The sequence below is a fragment of the Pleurodeles waltl genome, chromosome 3_2, assembly GCF_031143425.1.
Source record: "Pleurodeles waltl isolate 20211129_DDA chromosome 3_2, aPleWal1.hap1.20221129, whole genome shotgun sequence".
Taxonomy (NCBI): Eukaryota; Metazoa; Chordata; class Amphibia; order Caudata; family Salamandridae; genus Pleurodeles; species Pleurodeles waltl.
This window is the reverse complement of record NC_090441.1, coordinates 54,275,435-54,291,294: the sequence shown is the minus strand read 5'-3', so window position 1 is coordinate 54,291,294 and position 15,860 is coordinate 54,275,435. Positions and strand designations below refer to the sequence as shown.

The following is a 15,860-nucleotide window of genomic DNA, read 5'->3' as shown; positions in this document are numbered from 1 at the left end:
AAAGTAACATATTGTTGGGGTTGTCAGTGTGGGTAAAGGAATTAACCCATGCATGCCCTATAGAACGAGAGTGTAGATAAGTGGGCCGTTGGGGAAGGAGGGGCCATGAGCAAGACAGAAAGACAGATTAACTGATTCCTGCCCCATCCATCGTGAGACAACGCTACCAAAGACAGTACAAATACTACATTTGTGACCGAACCTGCTCACCTGCAGGCAATCTCCTCCAGTGCCTTCTGCTGCTCCTCCTCCTTTGATAATTTAGATAGCTTCATCAAAAAGTCATCCACCTCCTGGATTGTCAGAACACTTTTTGTTGCCGGTGGGAAAGATTTGCTTTCATCAAAAAAGATACGCACCGTCTCCGACACATCCCCCTTCACTCACCAAAAAGGGAAAACAAAGAATTAGGTGATCCAGTAGCAAAAGTGGTACAATGAGTAAGGCACTGTGCTTACATTAGTAGGTTCTACCTCATCCTCATTTGAACAATCTTGCATTCAACTGAATGACATGACTGCTCTGATGTAAAGGTGGCTATTAGCTTTTATACACAATCCTTTTAAAAGTAAAAACCAGCGTTTCTTTTCCAGTACATGATTCACTTTATATATGCAAACATCAGCACCATGCAATTCAGTCGTACAAGCAAACCTACAGGCGCTGCCTTCTCAAACGTGCTTTAAGGCCCACACTAAATATGAAGACATTTGTTTGCAGTTCAAAATTATTTCCTACAGCACCCTTTCATACAACAGAGTACACCTCCGCTGTGTTGCTATTAGTCTTCGGTAGGGTTGTATAAATTAAGTTGATGTCCTGTCCCCTCTTGAATAGAACAGAGTTTTCAAGTAAATGTAGAACACCTCTCAGTACATATCCCAACAGGAGCTTTTGTGATAATGTAAACAGTGAGTAGTAGTCATCAGCCCTTCTCTATTTCAGGTTTGAAATTAAAAGAAGAAAGGTGGTGTCTGGTTCCACAATCTTCAAGCCACTCACCATCGCTAGTCAGGCATACAGATATAAAGGTAGGCACATCACCAGCATCCTCTCACCTGCTCCAGGTCCCGCACCATGTCCTCTTGATTGCAACTGAAAATGCGACTGAACAGTTTCACAATTTGCTTATCATTTAGGTTATAGACACTCTTAATCACGCCTGGCAACAGTAACTTGACAGTCAGGTAAACATCACCATGAAAACCATCTGTACCAAGAAAGAAGGGATAATGTCTTTTAAAATCACAATTAAAGATCAGGACTGAAAGACGATGTTCATGAAACATGGCTTGATCACCATATGATATCCCTCATGAATGAGGAGTTAGACCAACATCACAAAGAAAATGACGTCTAAATACATTCACATCTAGGTTACGCAAATATCAAGGTAGTTAAAACACTATGCTGTTTTTTGTGTGCAAATTGAAATAAAAAAGCATGATGTGAAAAAACATGTTTAACACTAGTCATCAGCGCCTATCACAAGACTGAAATCTCCACTATATGTGAACAGTTTGGGTCATCAATTTTATTCCACATAAAATTAGGATGACGGTGGAATACCAAAGTAGAAGCGATCCTTTCTGTTTAAAGTATAAGTAGCCTGAAATTATAATTAACTCATAAAAAGGTTCACAATTTTAGTTTTTATTTTAATGATTATCACTTATATTCATTAGCACTCACAGCATTTATTCTTCAGCCACAGTGGGCTGTCATGGCTAGGGGCAAAGTCTATGATGCCATCCCAACACGGCAATTTGAAGGGTGTACAGTCACATAAGGCACAGTTCAATGCCTTTTGCAGTTGAAAGGTAAATGGGCGAGCTGTAGCAGAACCAGGTGCTTGACCTGACTGCAACAGACAGTTTTCTACAACAGGAAGGAGGAGGAGAATGGAGAACTAGTTACTGCCTGCCCTGGTTCTCTCCACCAGTCTTCTGCTATTTTTAGGCGAGAGGTGGCAGACTGCATTGTTGCTCTGTACTGACTGGACAGTCAATGCAGATCACCCAGGAATGCCTGGCTGGAGCATTAACTGTAATCTAATGTTAAGGCAATCCAGTATTCAGACTGTGGAGAAAAATAATTCCAGGAGGGGACCTGCAAGTTAGAAACTTGGAGGGTGAGGAGGTGGCAGGAAGAGTCATGAAGGGCAAAATCAGTGATAGTTTATGGTTTGTAAGCATATGTATTATTACTACAAAATTAACAATAAGAAATAATGAAAAGGTTCTGGCTTACTTTACTAGTCACAAACAGAATGCTGTTTAAGATCATAACAAGAAGTTAATTGTTAGGGTCAAACTCTGGTGAGAAATCCACTTGAGGCCAAATATAAATACAGTGGATTTGCTAAAAGGGGTCACAATTTACTTTGGTACTTTGCAAACTGACTTTAAAAAAAAAAGAGAAATGTTCGTAAAATTATTTTTAAGAGTAGGCAGTGGTCCCATGGACTAGTGTCTACTCCTAAAAAAGCTGTTTTTGACTATTTACAAATACTGCAAACAGTTTACCATTTCCTTTGAGGTGTTGGTAAAATACCAATGTCTTACAACCACATTTCAGTTGTGAAATATTAATACATACCATAAGGAATCACCATTTGGAAAGTTTGCCTTAATCAGACCCCTACAAGTAACGATTCCTTATGATTCCCTAAACCCAAGTGGCGATTCTGTAACATGTTACTGAATTGCTAAATTGGTTCATTCATTCATATTCAGTACATTTGAAAGCTAAATTTTCTTGTGATTTACCAAATTGCAGGGTTTGCGACACGAAAATGCAATAGGATATCTGGCCCTTACTCTAGACATCTGTGTTTAATCTCATGATCACAGTTTCAAATCATCATAAAATAACTTGGAGGGTTAAAGTGCCTACTGAAGAATCCTATGTCCAATCTGCAGATCACGGACTAGTCTAATCGCAAGATGTTCCAGTGGCTCAATGAATCTACTGCAGAGATTCTTGTGTAATCTGCAAGTCATAAATTCCAATCCTGTTCAATTAACCTAGGGAGTTATGTAGACACTGCTAACATCTACATGAAACCTGCTAAGCATAAGTATAAATCCATGCTAGTTTTAACTCCTAGACTGATCTTGCATTATTTAAATAAGAATGCTTCTCAGAGGTGTGTGCATATGTAATAAATTGTTAATGAAGACAGACAACTCACACAGAAATCTTTGTATTAATTTTTCATATGGATGTATGAAACCAATGCTATGACTACCTTTTTTAAGTCTTGCAGAGGAAGAACAAACTGAGAGGATAGGATGCTATGAACGTGAACAGACATGTGCACACCATCTTATCCATTCAGTGGAATATAGAGACCTTCATTTAATGCCACCATAAAAGTCACACAGGTGCACCTCCCAAGTCCACCAGCCAGCTATCTTATAGCAGCTGCCCTGGCCAAGACCCCGGAATATGTCAGCTACCTCCTCCTGTGCCCTTTTGCAGGAAGTCCTGGATGATCTGGGTCTTGACATTATAGCTTGGCTTGTCAGAAACCATTGTGCATAGCTTCCGAAACTCTCGCAAGGAGCAGTCCTTGTGCTTTGGGTCGCAGCGCTTTGCAGACATGCTGTTAACGTGTGGGACGCTTGGAGATGGTGTTGTTGGTTTTGCTAAAGATAAAAACAAGAGATTAGCAAACTATATGTTCCAAGATTACTTTAAAAAAAGGTGAGAATGCACTTTCTACATCAACTTCTGTCACAGCATACTCGTGTTCAGCAAAAGCACAAAAAACAGCAAGTATGGCTCAAAGGAGTGATTTCAGAACAAAAATAACGAGATTGAGGTGGACAATGGAGGAAGAAGCTGACATGCATCAAAATGACAAATAGTCTATACAGTGCCAAACAAAAAAAGATTACCTAGTTTAAAGTAACAGCTAAATATTTTACCTCACAAGGTTCAAACATAACAGGATACAAGTTAACATACTTTTGAAATCTAGAGTATGATAGAAAAAATAAAGCACCACTGAACAAAGATACTCGTTTACGTATGGATTAGTCTTGGACCAACTGAGCATAAATAGAAAAACGATAGCAACAGTACAGAACACGTACACACAGAGATTATCAAGATAAGCAGGAAAAAGGAATACTTGTCTGGTGGGTTGTGCCTATACCTTGAGGTGGGTAATTACCCATCTTGAGGTGGGTAAACCAATATATTACAAGAACATTACTTTTCTGAATGCCCCACTTTTAAATACCATGCACCCTACCTTGTAGGCTGTAATGCCTACATAGGAGTGTCCTAATATTTAAAAGGACTCTTTCTCCTGTCAAAAAGGGTTTTGCCAGGTCGCACTGTCGGGTTTATACTGCAGCAGTTAGGCCACACAGGGTAGGACTGAAGTCATGTTTGCTCTGCCGCTGTGGTGGATGGCACGATAGGTGCTGCAGTCAGCTAGTGGCATTCAGTGGCACTAGTGGCAGGTATTTATAGGCAAGTTAAATGTGCCAATTAGGAATGAACCAATTTAATCATGTTTAAAGAGGGAGCACAGGCACTGAACTCCTTGTTAGCAGGGGTATTGTATACAGAAAGCAAAAATATATGTTGCAGCAAAAAACACACAGAAAAAGCGGATTTCCTACAAAGATCATATGGACTAGTAAGATGTATTGTGGAATCAACACTGGCTGGCCTATGAAGAAAAGAAGCAGTTAAACAAATGACTGGCATTTACAGAGTTTTGACATCAGGCAAAAACAGGAACAATTTTCCGACCATTTGTAGGCATTTGCCAATGGTGTACGAACTCTGAGGCTCTGTTTACAGGTGGGTACTTACAGCAGCATAACAGAAAAGAAACTAACAAGAGCTTTTGCAAGGCTGTCCTTATGAACATCTCACTTTTGCTAGGATCTATACTGAAGATTTGTTTCCCCACCCAAACATTCATTGTGAATGAGTACCACTTGTTACAAGGTGGAAGAGGGGAGGGATTGTAAAATAAATATATTTCATGTTACTGGTGAAGAGAAGTTGCTCAGTGGGTACAATTATATCATAGCCCTATATGAAGCATTCACTTCAGTTCACCAATTACCTCACTTGGGATATCTTGACATCAGCCAATGAGTACACCATAAAACCTCACCAAAGAGCGCATTACATTATGAACACACAAAGCGAAACACTCAATCTTATTCTGATAATGTCACAGACAAAACAGTGGCAGTTGGACGCACGGGAATTCATTAAAAATATCAACTCTAAATAATATTAATGAAGGTTCGTCACATCTATGGTATGTTACAGATTTTTAGACAGAATACAAAAAAATGACTAATTCTAGCATAGAAAAGGTGATACAGTTATCGTAAAGGGGAACATTTGTTTCTAACATTTACCTGAACGGAGAATCCTACCTACATCGAAAGTATCGCCAATTTTTTTTGTTGTTTTTTTTATGTAGATAGATTCCAGAAAAAAATGACAATGTGAAAATCTGAGGTGATTTTAGAAACATTGTTGGGGTGTAGCTATAAAAAAAAGCTGAGTCAGAAATGAAGTATATGGGTAGTGAACGCTTTGTCTCACACTCATATATTATTTTATTTGATTTTTCTAAGGAGAATAAATCTTCTTTATTGCCAACCATTTAAAAATCACCGTAATATAAACTGAGTACATATGCAGAATGAATTAATTACATCAACGAGGGGTTAGTTAAAACAGATAATCATGTTAAAACACTGAGACAGACAGCAGTGATAACAGCTGACCTTCACACTAGGCAGCAATGAATGTGATTGTAGTCACGATTGGGGAAAAAAGAAGTTTAGAATTTAAATGCACCAGAAATCATCCCTTTAAAAGCCTGCAAGTATAAAGTGACCAGTGCTTATTAGCAAATAAACTACGTCTTAAGTGACAACTGTAACCTGTAATGTTTATCATGCAAAATACATTTGATGAAAGAGATGCTAATGCCTTATTGCGATGGAATCTAGAAGTGGAAATCACCGCAGGCACGTAGTCAGACAGTGTCTGAAGTTCAAAAAGTGCGAGCTCGTGCAAATCATTACTGCTTTCACACGGGATTGGACGGTCTCCGATGTTCTGGGGTGCTTGGCTTCATATTACTGGTTGCAGTTTTCTTAATGCTAAGCCAAGGCTGCTTCCGACTTTTGGTTAAGAGTGAGCCTTGTTGTTGGGGTGCGGCTTGAGAGGCCAAGATGGCAAACACTCTTTAATTGAGCTCAGCTTCGCACCCCCCACAATCCAACAGTTATTCTGTTAATCGGATGCCTTTAACCCAAGGCAAATCAACATCATAACCTGTAGCCTTGGATGAAATGATGACTGTGTTTCTGAGCACCCCAGGCTGATGGGGTCCCCTGGTATGTGCCCTGCTATTACCGAGTACTAGGGGCTGTAGGGTTGGTGTATAGGCCACGACCAGCCCTCCGCATAAAGAATACACGCGCACTCGGTATCTATTCTGTAGGGAAACTGCGTCAGCGCAGTCCCTCATTTATTTAACCATCTCGGTTTCGCGTTCCGTCCGGACACGCGGAACTGGTTACAAATTATAGGGGAGGCCGGGTGGCTCTCTACAGGGGCGAGGCTGGAGCCAGAGAACGGGGGCCGTTGCTGGAGTGGGCCTGGTTGCAGCCCGAGATCTCATCACATTTGGCGTGCGCCATCCCTAACAAGAAAGAGCACCGAAGTAAGACACTCCATCTACTCCGTTTGTAGCAGTGAGGAAAGACCAATTGGCAGCCGTGAATCTATGCAGGCTGAGGCGTGGCCCAGAGATAGAGGCCAGATGATGAGTATCTGATCACCCATACTCTACCTGTGGCGCCGCTGGCATCAGTGAGCAGTCCTTGCGGCCCGCAGCCAGCTCTGCGGCCGATTGCCACTCCTGGATCGGGGAGTGCCTATGAGGACCCAGGAATCTGGTACACGGCTTCCTCCTCTGTCGGCCTGTGGCCGACACGATACCTGATGGAGTGGGTTGAGTCTAGCAGACAGGGATGCTCGGGCAGGCAGCATTCACCTGTTAGAGTCCTGCTTGAGGGGGGTAAGTTGTTGATTTTTTAGGAGTCTGCACTCTCCATCTTCTGGGCCCGAGACTGCCGGCTGAAAATAAATAAGTGCCTTCTTAACAAATAAGGAGGGGAGGCAAACAGGCCTGTATGATCGTCTGGAGCTCCCACTCTGCTGCTACAGGGAGGTCCGAAGCTAGAAGTGCCTTCCACCCATCCTTCAGCACCTGGAACACCGAGCTTAAACCAGAGGCTGAAATAGCGCTCATATAGGGAATGGGCTTCTCTGCCACCGTGGGCCCCCATAATACTGTGGAAACCACATTTCACAAAACAGCCTGGTGAACAACAAAGGGCCAAACTGGAAGGCGTGGAACACAGAAGCGAGAACCACAACCCTGAGACCATTTCTGGGTTTCACCATGCTACTGGACTCTTCATCATTGCTAATTAATGAGAGACTCAATATGGTCAAAGATAAAAACCGTAAGTCCTCTAGACATGGCAAAATGGACCTCTATGCAAAGAGGACAGCCTCCTCTCTGGTGGAGGCTGAGTCCATCACCCCAACTATGCCTATCAATGCAGCTTTACTAAAGGCAATCCAGTCCTCCAGAGTTGATCAGAGAAGTGCAGTCAGAGATATCCTTCCTACGGCAAGACTTATGGAATGTATCCGAAAGAGTCATCAGGGCAGAGACCAGACTCTCAGAGGTGGATGATGTGGCTAGCGGACTGGAAAAGAAAATATCGGAGCTCTTTGCCACAACAAAGGACTTACACTGGAAGGTAGAGGATGCAGAAAATTATGCTAGGAGAAATAACCTACACTTTGTGGGTTTCCCGAAGGGGGTCGAGGCCTCCAATGTGGGGTCTTTTCTGACCAAATGGCTTTGGGCCTACATTCCACCTGAACAGTTCTCCCCATGCTTTATCACAGAATGTGCACACAGGGTGTTAAATGCTAGACCACATCTGCGTGCCTTCCCACGTCCAATAATAGCAGGTTTCCTGAACATCTTGGACAGAGACATGATATTGAGAAAAGCCCGTCGCTTAGGAGAGATCCGCTATGCAAATGCGGAAATCATGGTGTTCCCAGACTACTCCTGTGAGGTACAGAAGCAATCACTCAGGTTTGACTCTGTCAAAGAAAAATTAAGAGCCCTCCGACTAAACTATATGGTAATATTTCCAGAGAAGCTACATGTCATATTCCAGGACAAGACGAGGCGTAGGATTGGTTGGGGGAGCGCCCAGCCCTGAAAAGGGCAGGAGAAGAACAATCTGATAGGCTAGCTCCCTTTCCAGAGACATAAGTTACAACGGTCGGAGAAGAGGAGATGTAGCTGGGATGAAGGACACTTGAGCAAGGGGATCCCATGGACAGAGCGAATACAGGGAAAGGGGCCAGGCCTGCGTTCGGAGGCCAAGGGAGACACACCCCAGATCCCAAAAAAGGCAAGACTTACCCGTGAAGAGAGCGGACAGATTTTGGATGTCATAGAGGGGGGGGAACTGTCCATGGATTCAGACAACACACATCATTGTGTAGGAAGCTGGCCTGCTGTGTGGTGGGTACCTATGGTACTTACACCTTATACCAGGTCCAGGCATCCCATCTCAGTGAAGTGTAGGCAGTGTCTAGAAGCCAGGCTCTCTAGAGGTAGCTGTGGATGAGCAGCCAAGGCTTATCTAGGAGACATGCAAAGTCACACAGCACTTACACACAAGAAACAAAACACTTGGTTGTAGAAAAATAAAGGTACTTTATTTTTGGAACACAGAATCAGAAGCTACTAGAGAGGCAACCCTCCAATAGGAGGAAAGTAAATACACTATATTATTATATATATATATGCACACATACATACTAATAAACAGTAAGAGGTATAAAAAAATGTAAAATAGCAATAAGCAATAGTAGCCGTAGGGGGAGCCCAAACCATATACTAATAAAGTGGAAAGAGAACACAGGGCCCCTACCTAGGCAAGTAAATTGTGTAGAGGGGAGCTGGAAGTACTAAGAAACCGCACAGGTAAGTAATACAGTTCCCCCCAGCGATCAGGAATGCAGGAGTAAAACACTGGATTTCCCCAAAACCATCTCAAAGGATGAAAAGAAGAAAAAGAAGACACACAGAACAGCCTGCAAGAAATCAGCAGTGGATTACCGAAGATGGAGACCTGTGCAGAGAGGGGACCAAGTCCAGAAGTGTCTGTGGAGTCCAGGGGGAGTAGGAGATACTACCCACCCAGAGGTACCTTTTGGAGTTGGTCGACGAGGAAGGAAGACAGGTCAGCACTGCAGCACAGAAGCTGAAGAAAAATTCCGGATACATGCAAAAGGTGTCCCACGATGAAAGCTGGATTGCAGATGGGTGTTGGTGAAGGGTTTCCACCAACAATCCTTGGCAAAGGCAAATTCGTGGTTTGAGGAAAAGAGGTGCTGTCAGGGACCAGCAAGCCCCAGGAGGACTCTACCCAGGATAGGGGGTCACAGGAGACCCTCTGTGTCGCGGAAAGCCCACAGGAGCACAGGCAGCACCCACAAGTGTCCCACAGGACAGGGACACAGGAGTCGTTGAAGCAGCCCACGCAACACCAAAGATGTTGCTCCCACGTCACCGTTGCAGGAGGGAGTAATGGGGGCTGGAGCTACACGTCACCTGAAACTCCCCTTAGAGATGAAGCAAACAAGCCTTGGCAGCTGCAAAGGGCGTGGTGCATGGGGCGCTGTCTTGCGTGGAGTGGAAGGGACTTACCACCACCAAAGTGCGACAGCTGGTAGAGAGGACCAAGGGGAAGTCTCCGGACCGCCACCCGTGATGCAGAATCTACGCCACTCAGGATGAGGGGAGATCCACGCAGCCAGTCGTCAAATGTAGCCAGGTACCTGCGGATGTAGGGGAGTGATGCCTTCACCTCAAGGGAGATTCCTTCTTCTTCTTCTTGTGCAGGCTGAAGAGTAGCAGTCTTCTGAGGATGCACGGCCATGGAAATGTTGCAAAGCCGGCAGGAAGTCTGGATACAATGTCGCAGAAGGTTCGTCCTCGTAGATCTGTAGCTTGTAGGTTCCCGGAGTGTCCAGTGGAGGTTCTGGAGGCCAGAAGTCGAAGCAGAGGTTGCAGAGGAGTCTTGCTGGAATTTTGCAAGCCGAATCTGAGGACCCACCCCAGAGGAAGTCCCTATATAGCCTAAAGAGGGTCTTGGCCACCTAACCAGGTAACTACCTATCAGAGGGTGCCTCTGACATCACCTGCCTGGCCTGGCAGATACTCCCACAGTTCCCTGCCAACCTTGGAATCAAGATGGCAGAACCCAGGAACCCTCTGGAGGACCTCTGAGCACCACCCCTAGGATGGTGATGGATAGGGGAATGGTCACTCCCCTTTCCTTTGTCCAGTTTCTCGCCAGAGCAAAGACTGGGGGTCCCTGAACTGGTGTAGACTGGTTTATTCAAGGAGGGCACCAAATGTGCCCTTCAAAGCATTACCAGTGGCTTGGGGAGGCTATCTCTCCAAAGCCTGTAACAACTATTTCCAAAGGGAGAGGGTGTGACACCCCTCTCCCAAAAGAAATCCTTTGTTCTGCCTTCCTGGGCTTCTCAAGCAACAGGTGGGCAGAAACCTGTCTGAGGGGTGGCAGCAATTGGACTGCCTGGAAAATTTCTGTAAGACTGGTGGTAGCAATGCTGGGGTCCCCCAAGGAGCCCCCAGAGTGAATGGAATCATACTTCCAATACTTGCAAAAGTATTGGGGTATGTTCCCAACATGTTTGATACCAAACATGCCCAGATTCGGAGTTACCATTACGCAGCTGGACATAGGTAGAGGCCTATGTTCAGTTCACATATAAAATGGCATCCCGCACTCATGAAGTCCAGTAAAATGGGGCTGGAGTTAGTGGGGGTACCTCTGTTAGTGCAGGGGTGTCCTCACAGACAAGTACCTGCACCCTGCCCTCTGGGCTGAGAGGGCCTACCACTGGGATGACTTACAGTGACCTGGTGTTGTGACCTGTAGTGAAAATGGATGCATGCACCCGTTTCACTCGGGCTGAAACAGCAGGCCTGCAGACCCCTTTGCATTGGCTCCCTATGGGTGGCAGAATAGCTAGTGCAGCCCACAGGGATCCCCTGGCGCGCTAATGCCCTGGGTACATAGGTACCATATACTAGGCACTTACATGGGTGGGCCAGTATGCCAATTATGGGAATACAAATTTACCAGCAACCAAATTTAGAGGAGAGTGCACCTTCACTGGGGTCCTGGTTAGCAGGATCCAGTGAACACAGTCGAACATACTGACAAACAGGCAAAAAGTGGGGGTAACCAAGCCAGAAAGCGACTACTTTCGTACAGGTTGGCTGAGGAAACTGCGCTCCTAGAACAAGAACCAATCAGCACTGCTTCCCCATGAGGGCGCAACAGACTAGAATGGGTTTGGCCCCTGAATGGTGATGACAAGATCGACTTGAAGCTAAGGGAGATGTTGGGAATCCCTCTGCCACCCATCCAAGGATCTCAGAACCTTCCAAGAGAGTGTTCATACTTGATTCTTTGGCTTCTCCCTGTCTTTCGCCCTTCTTTTTTCTCATTTATTTCTCTCTTGAGATTCCAAGTCAATCGTTGACATTCTTAAAATTGGAAAGTTGTAAATAACTGTTAGGGGCTACAGACCTCTCATACTCTCTCCATGCATGCTTTGAATCAGAGGTTGTGGTTCAGTGCAGGGCGGGGGGAGGGCGATACTCTTGGGGATGGTGGGGGGGATGGCTGTTGCTGGGGTTTATTAAGTTTAAGTTAAATGTGTTCTGTTGTTTTTGAAGGCAAGCAGTCAAGGGTCTGCTTCACAAGAGATGCACATAGACACAGCTGGAGCAGCTTAAACACGAATTGAACTTAATTTGCTGCAGCTCTTCTGGATGTAGGGTGCTTTATAAAGGTTAGTCTGTGTCCACAAGCATGTCTAAGTATTTATATGATTTAACCAATTTTAAGGGTTTACCTGACACTTTCCACATGAAGAGGCAGTTCTCTGAGATACAGCTGTACAACCCTTTTGTTTTGTTGTGGTTTAGTTCCAACCTCAGCACATGGATGTATTTTGCCAGTTAGATGATCAGGCGCTGAAGGCCGATCTGAGTTTGGCTTAGTAGCACAAAATCACTGGAGTATTGAAGACATTGCAAAGGTTTGTTAGCTAGTTTGGGAGGATCACACACCACTTTTAGTTGATTGTCACACAGTTAGTGGCTTGTCAAGGTCAGCCATATATATGTTAAATAAACAAGGGGCTAAAACGCACCCCTGTTTTAAGCCTGTATTTGCAGGGATCTTACGAGTGGTTCTGCAGATTAATAACGGCTTCCAATCATTTTGGTGGTGCTCCTCAATCAGCCAAAAACAAACAAAGAGATTTGAACTTTTGGCTTTAGCCGTTTGTACAAGGAGACGGACTGCTAGAAGGTTGGCTGTTGTGTTCAAGCCTGCTCTGAAGCCTACCTGTGTTTTTTGAATGATGTTTGCGGCAGAAACTAAGGCTTCCAGGTTTATCAAAAGATTGGAGGTGTAGACCTTTGCTTTAACGTCAATGAGGGCGATCAGTCTATAGTTTGCAGGTGTGGACTGTGAGCCTGATTTATAAATAGGGTGAAGTCCAAGAAGCTGGTATAAAGTTGGTGGAACAATGGGGTTAGGTAAGAAGCCCAAAATTGTTGATCTTTTATAAATAAAGCATTTGGGAGTACATTCAGGCCTTGGGCTCCCTCGGATATGAGTCACTTAAGGGTAAGCAGGACCTTCAGTTGGTCCAACCAAGGGCGATGTGAACGGGTAGACGTTAGCTCTTCCATTAGGATTGTTTGAGCACGAGGCCCAGCCTGGACCAGTGCAGTGCTCGGTGAGTGGTCAAGGTTGTTCAAGGTGAAAGGAACTGCTTAGTGTGCGGCCCAGTCAGCTTCAGTGATGCCAGCGTTTTGGTGATTGTGCCTCCCATTTGCAAGTTTATTGATTTTGACCAAGAACAGTTTGCTGTTTTTCTGATTACCCGTGTAGAGAAGCTTTATCTATACTTTTGCCTGATGGGTGGTTTTGGCTGACCAAACGTTTTTTCTGTAGGCTATCCTCACTGAGGAGAGTTTTCCTTGTATCTTGATTAATCTGGGAGTCCTTTTTAAGGACTCGTCTGATCTCCCTATTTAGCTGTCTTTTCTTCAGGAGTAATGAAGGGGTGAACCGATCTGCCTCACTAGAAGATTATCTTGCTTTGGGATGGATTTAATTAAGAAAGTAGGAGTAAGAAAAAAAACAAAGGACTCCAATCCTGTGCAAAGGGTTGAAATGAGCTTGACTACGGAGTAATGGGTTGGAACGAGCTTAATTGCTCTATTACCAGGTAGGCTCTTGCAAAGGCCATGAGCTCCTCTGCAGCTGGGTCTGACCATGTAAGACGTTTTCAATTGAAGGCCCTAGGAGATGTTAGCAGGTCATTTGCATATGGGTCCCTTGGTGGACTAAGCATTAGCTCAAAGTGCAGGGGGAATTAGTCAGTCTCTAGCGGTTATGGCACACCAAATAATCATCGTAAACAATGTGACGTCCGACTGTGTGTAGTCCAGGTCTGCATTTGCTTGATGTATGCAGACGGTTGATCCTGGGAGGGTGGAGTGGGTGGCGGGGGGCATCCGTTTAGTGTGCAAAGGCCAATACTGGCTAGGGCCCAGATACATGACTTTCTGTGCCAGCCAGTTCTGGAATGATGTGAAATGATTGCTGGGACAGTTTGCTGCATCTGTGTTTGACGATTTTGGGGCTTCAAAGATAGGCTTTGTAATAAATAAATGTTGAAGTTCTCCAACAAAACCAGTCGTGCTTGTGGAAAGATAAAATTATAAGGATCTGAGCAGGGCTCGGGGTCTTTGTTTGGTCAGCTTTGCTCTTGCTACCTGGATGAACGAATAAATTGCAAATTGGAAGAGTGCAAGGTTGGAAGAAGACAGTTTGACACACTGAATGCAGGAGAGGTCCAGGTCTAAATGTTCTTGTTCCCACTAGAGACTGGGGGTAATATAGGTGGAAAGTCCACCTATAGCTCTTCCTGCCTGGTTCGATTGCTTCAATTAGATTTTCCTACAACCCAATTAGAGGTATAGATGTTTGGGCCCAGGTTTCCTGCAACAGCAGGATTTTAAATTTTTGTAGGAATGTGGTTAAGTAATTCTCCCCCATTTGCTAAGTAGACTATTAGTGTTACAGGAACACAGTTTTAATGATGTTTGTTGAGTGCCTGTTCAGTGCTGGGGCCCCCTTACCTTCGAGTTAATCCCTCCCCCCCCCCCAGTTCGCCGTTGGGAGGCACTCCTTCTGTGTCTATAGGGTAACCCAGACAACTGTTTTTCTTTGCTATAGCCCCCCAGCACTGGGCATGACTTTCCATAAGCCAATCTGAAGTAATCCATCTATTATTAAGATATGACCGTCATGGGTTCATTTTTTAATTTCAACACACATTTTAGTTTCGCTTAGGCCTGCGGCCCATGCCATTTTACCTACATGTGCTCAGATTTCATTTATTCAGTTTCATTAATTTTCAGTTAGCCTACTCTCAGTTGGATGTTTTTATTTTCTAATCAGCTCTAACTTTGTGATTCTGCAAACGCACTGTTACTATTCTGTGCACAACATTTCACCATGAACCCCCGTCCAAGGCTGACGATTCTGAATACATGGTAATCCAGATAGCAACTGTTGCCACAAGACATATGCAGTTGCACCATTCCACTCTGACCAAGGCCCTGCGTTTGCCTCCAGGGCATTCAGGGACACCATGGCAACAATGGGTTTTCAACTCCATTACTTGTCTCCATATCATGCCAAGGGTAATTCAGTTGTGGAGCAAAAGAACCGAGACTTAATACCCTTGCTGTTAAGGGTTGCATTAAGTTCTGGTCGTAGGTTGGCTTCATCACCTATATGAGGTCCAGATAGCACTAAATAATCTGCTGAGAAGGTTCTTGGGAGGATGCACCCCTTACGAGGTCCTGCTTGGGATACCAATGTATGTCCCAGATATTGATGGTCCTGGCGCAGTGGCGGCAGAAATACCATCTGACAAAAATGAGCGTGTCACTATTTTACAGGAAACACAAAAAGTGTGTGATGAAAATTCATCTGCTGATGCCAACACCTTGGGAATGAGGGATTTGCCAACAACATCTACCAGCTGGATTCCTAGAGTTTGGGATCTGGTATGAGAGAAGATTGCTGTGAAAAAGGAGTTAGGCCCATCATATAGAGCACTGGTTCCAGTCCTGGGAATATGCGGTACCAGAACTGTCATAATACCACTGCCTGGCACTAAAGAAAACCATTAACTTTCAATTGACAACATCAAATTGCACCATTTAGCCAATCCTGCAGAGTAAACCACAAGGATTAATGGGTAGTTCCATTACCTTCCCCACTACCCAACTAGATATGCCTCTTTGAGCACTGAATAATGCCTCTACAAGTACCAGTACTACAGTTGTCTCCCTGAGCTTGGGGAGGGCAGAGAATGAACTTCTACTTCCTGCCACCACTACATCATCAAGAAACGTCCAAACTATGGATATCTACTATTCAAATTTAACACAGACGGATTACATGGTCTACACTGCTGCACCGGCTCCCATCTTTGCACAAACCGCTTATGGTTACTTTGTCAACACAGACAATGTTTCTCCGAACTCTTCTGCAACTGCACCTGTTTCAGCAACACGTAAGCTTTATAACTGGCTTAAAAACAATTATTTGATTCGTCCATGGTACTATCTA

At 44.4% G+C, this 15,860-nt stretch overlaps 1 protein-coding gene across 3 annotated transcripts in view; it reads right to left on the bottom strand.

Annotated features, from left to right (window-relative positions):
• The window catches only part of LIG3 (DNA ligase 3), a 424,911-nt gene that overhangs the window by 367,221 nt on the left and 41,830 nt on the right, over window positions 1-15,860 (bottom strand). For all 3 annotated transcript variants that reach the window (XM_069226761.1, XM_069226764.1, XM_069226763.1), the window contains exons 4-6: window positions 3,462-3,650; window positions 1,059-1,210; window positions 211-377 (exon numbers count right to left, since the gene is read on the bottom strand). In XM_069226761.1, the coding sequence (XP_069082862.1) occupies window positions 211-377; window positions 1,059-1,210; window positions 3,462-3,650 (508 nt within the window). The remainder of the gene's footprint in view (window positions 1-210; window positions 378-1,058; window positions 1,211-3,461; window positions 3,651-15,860) is intronic.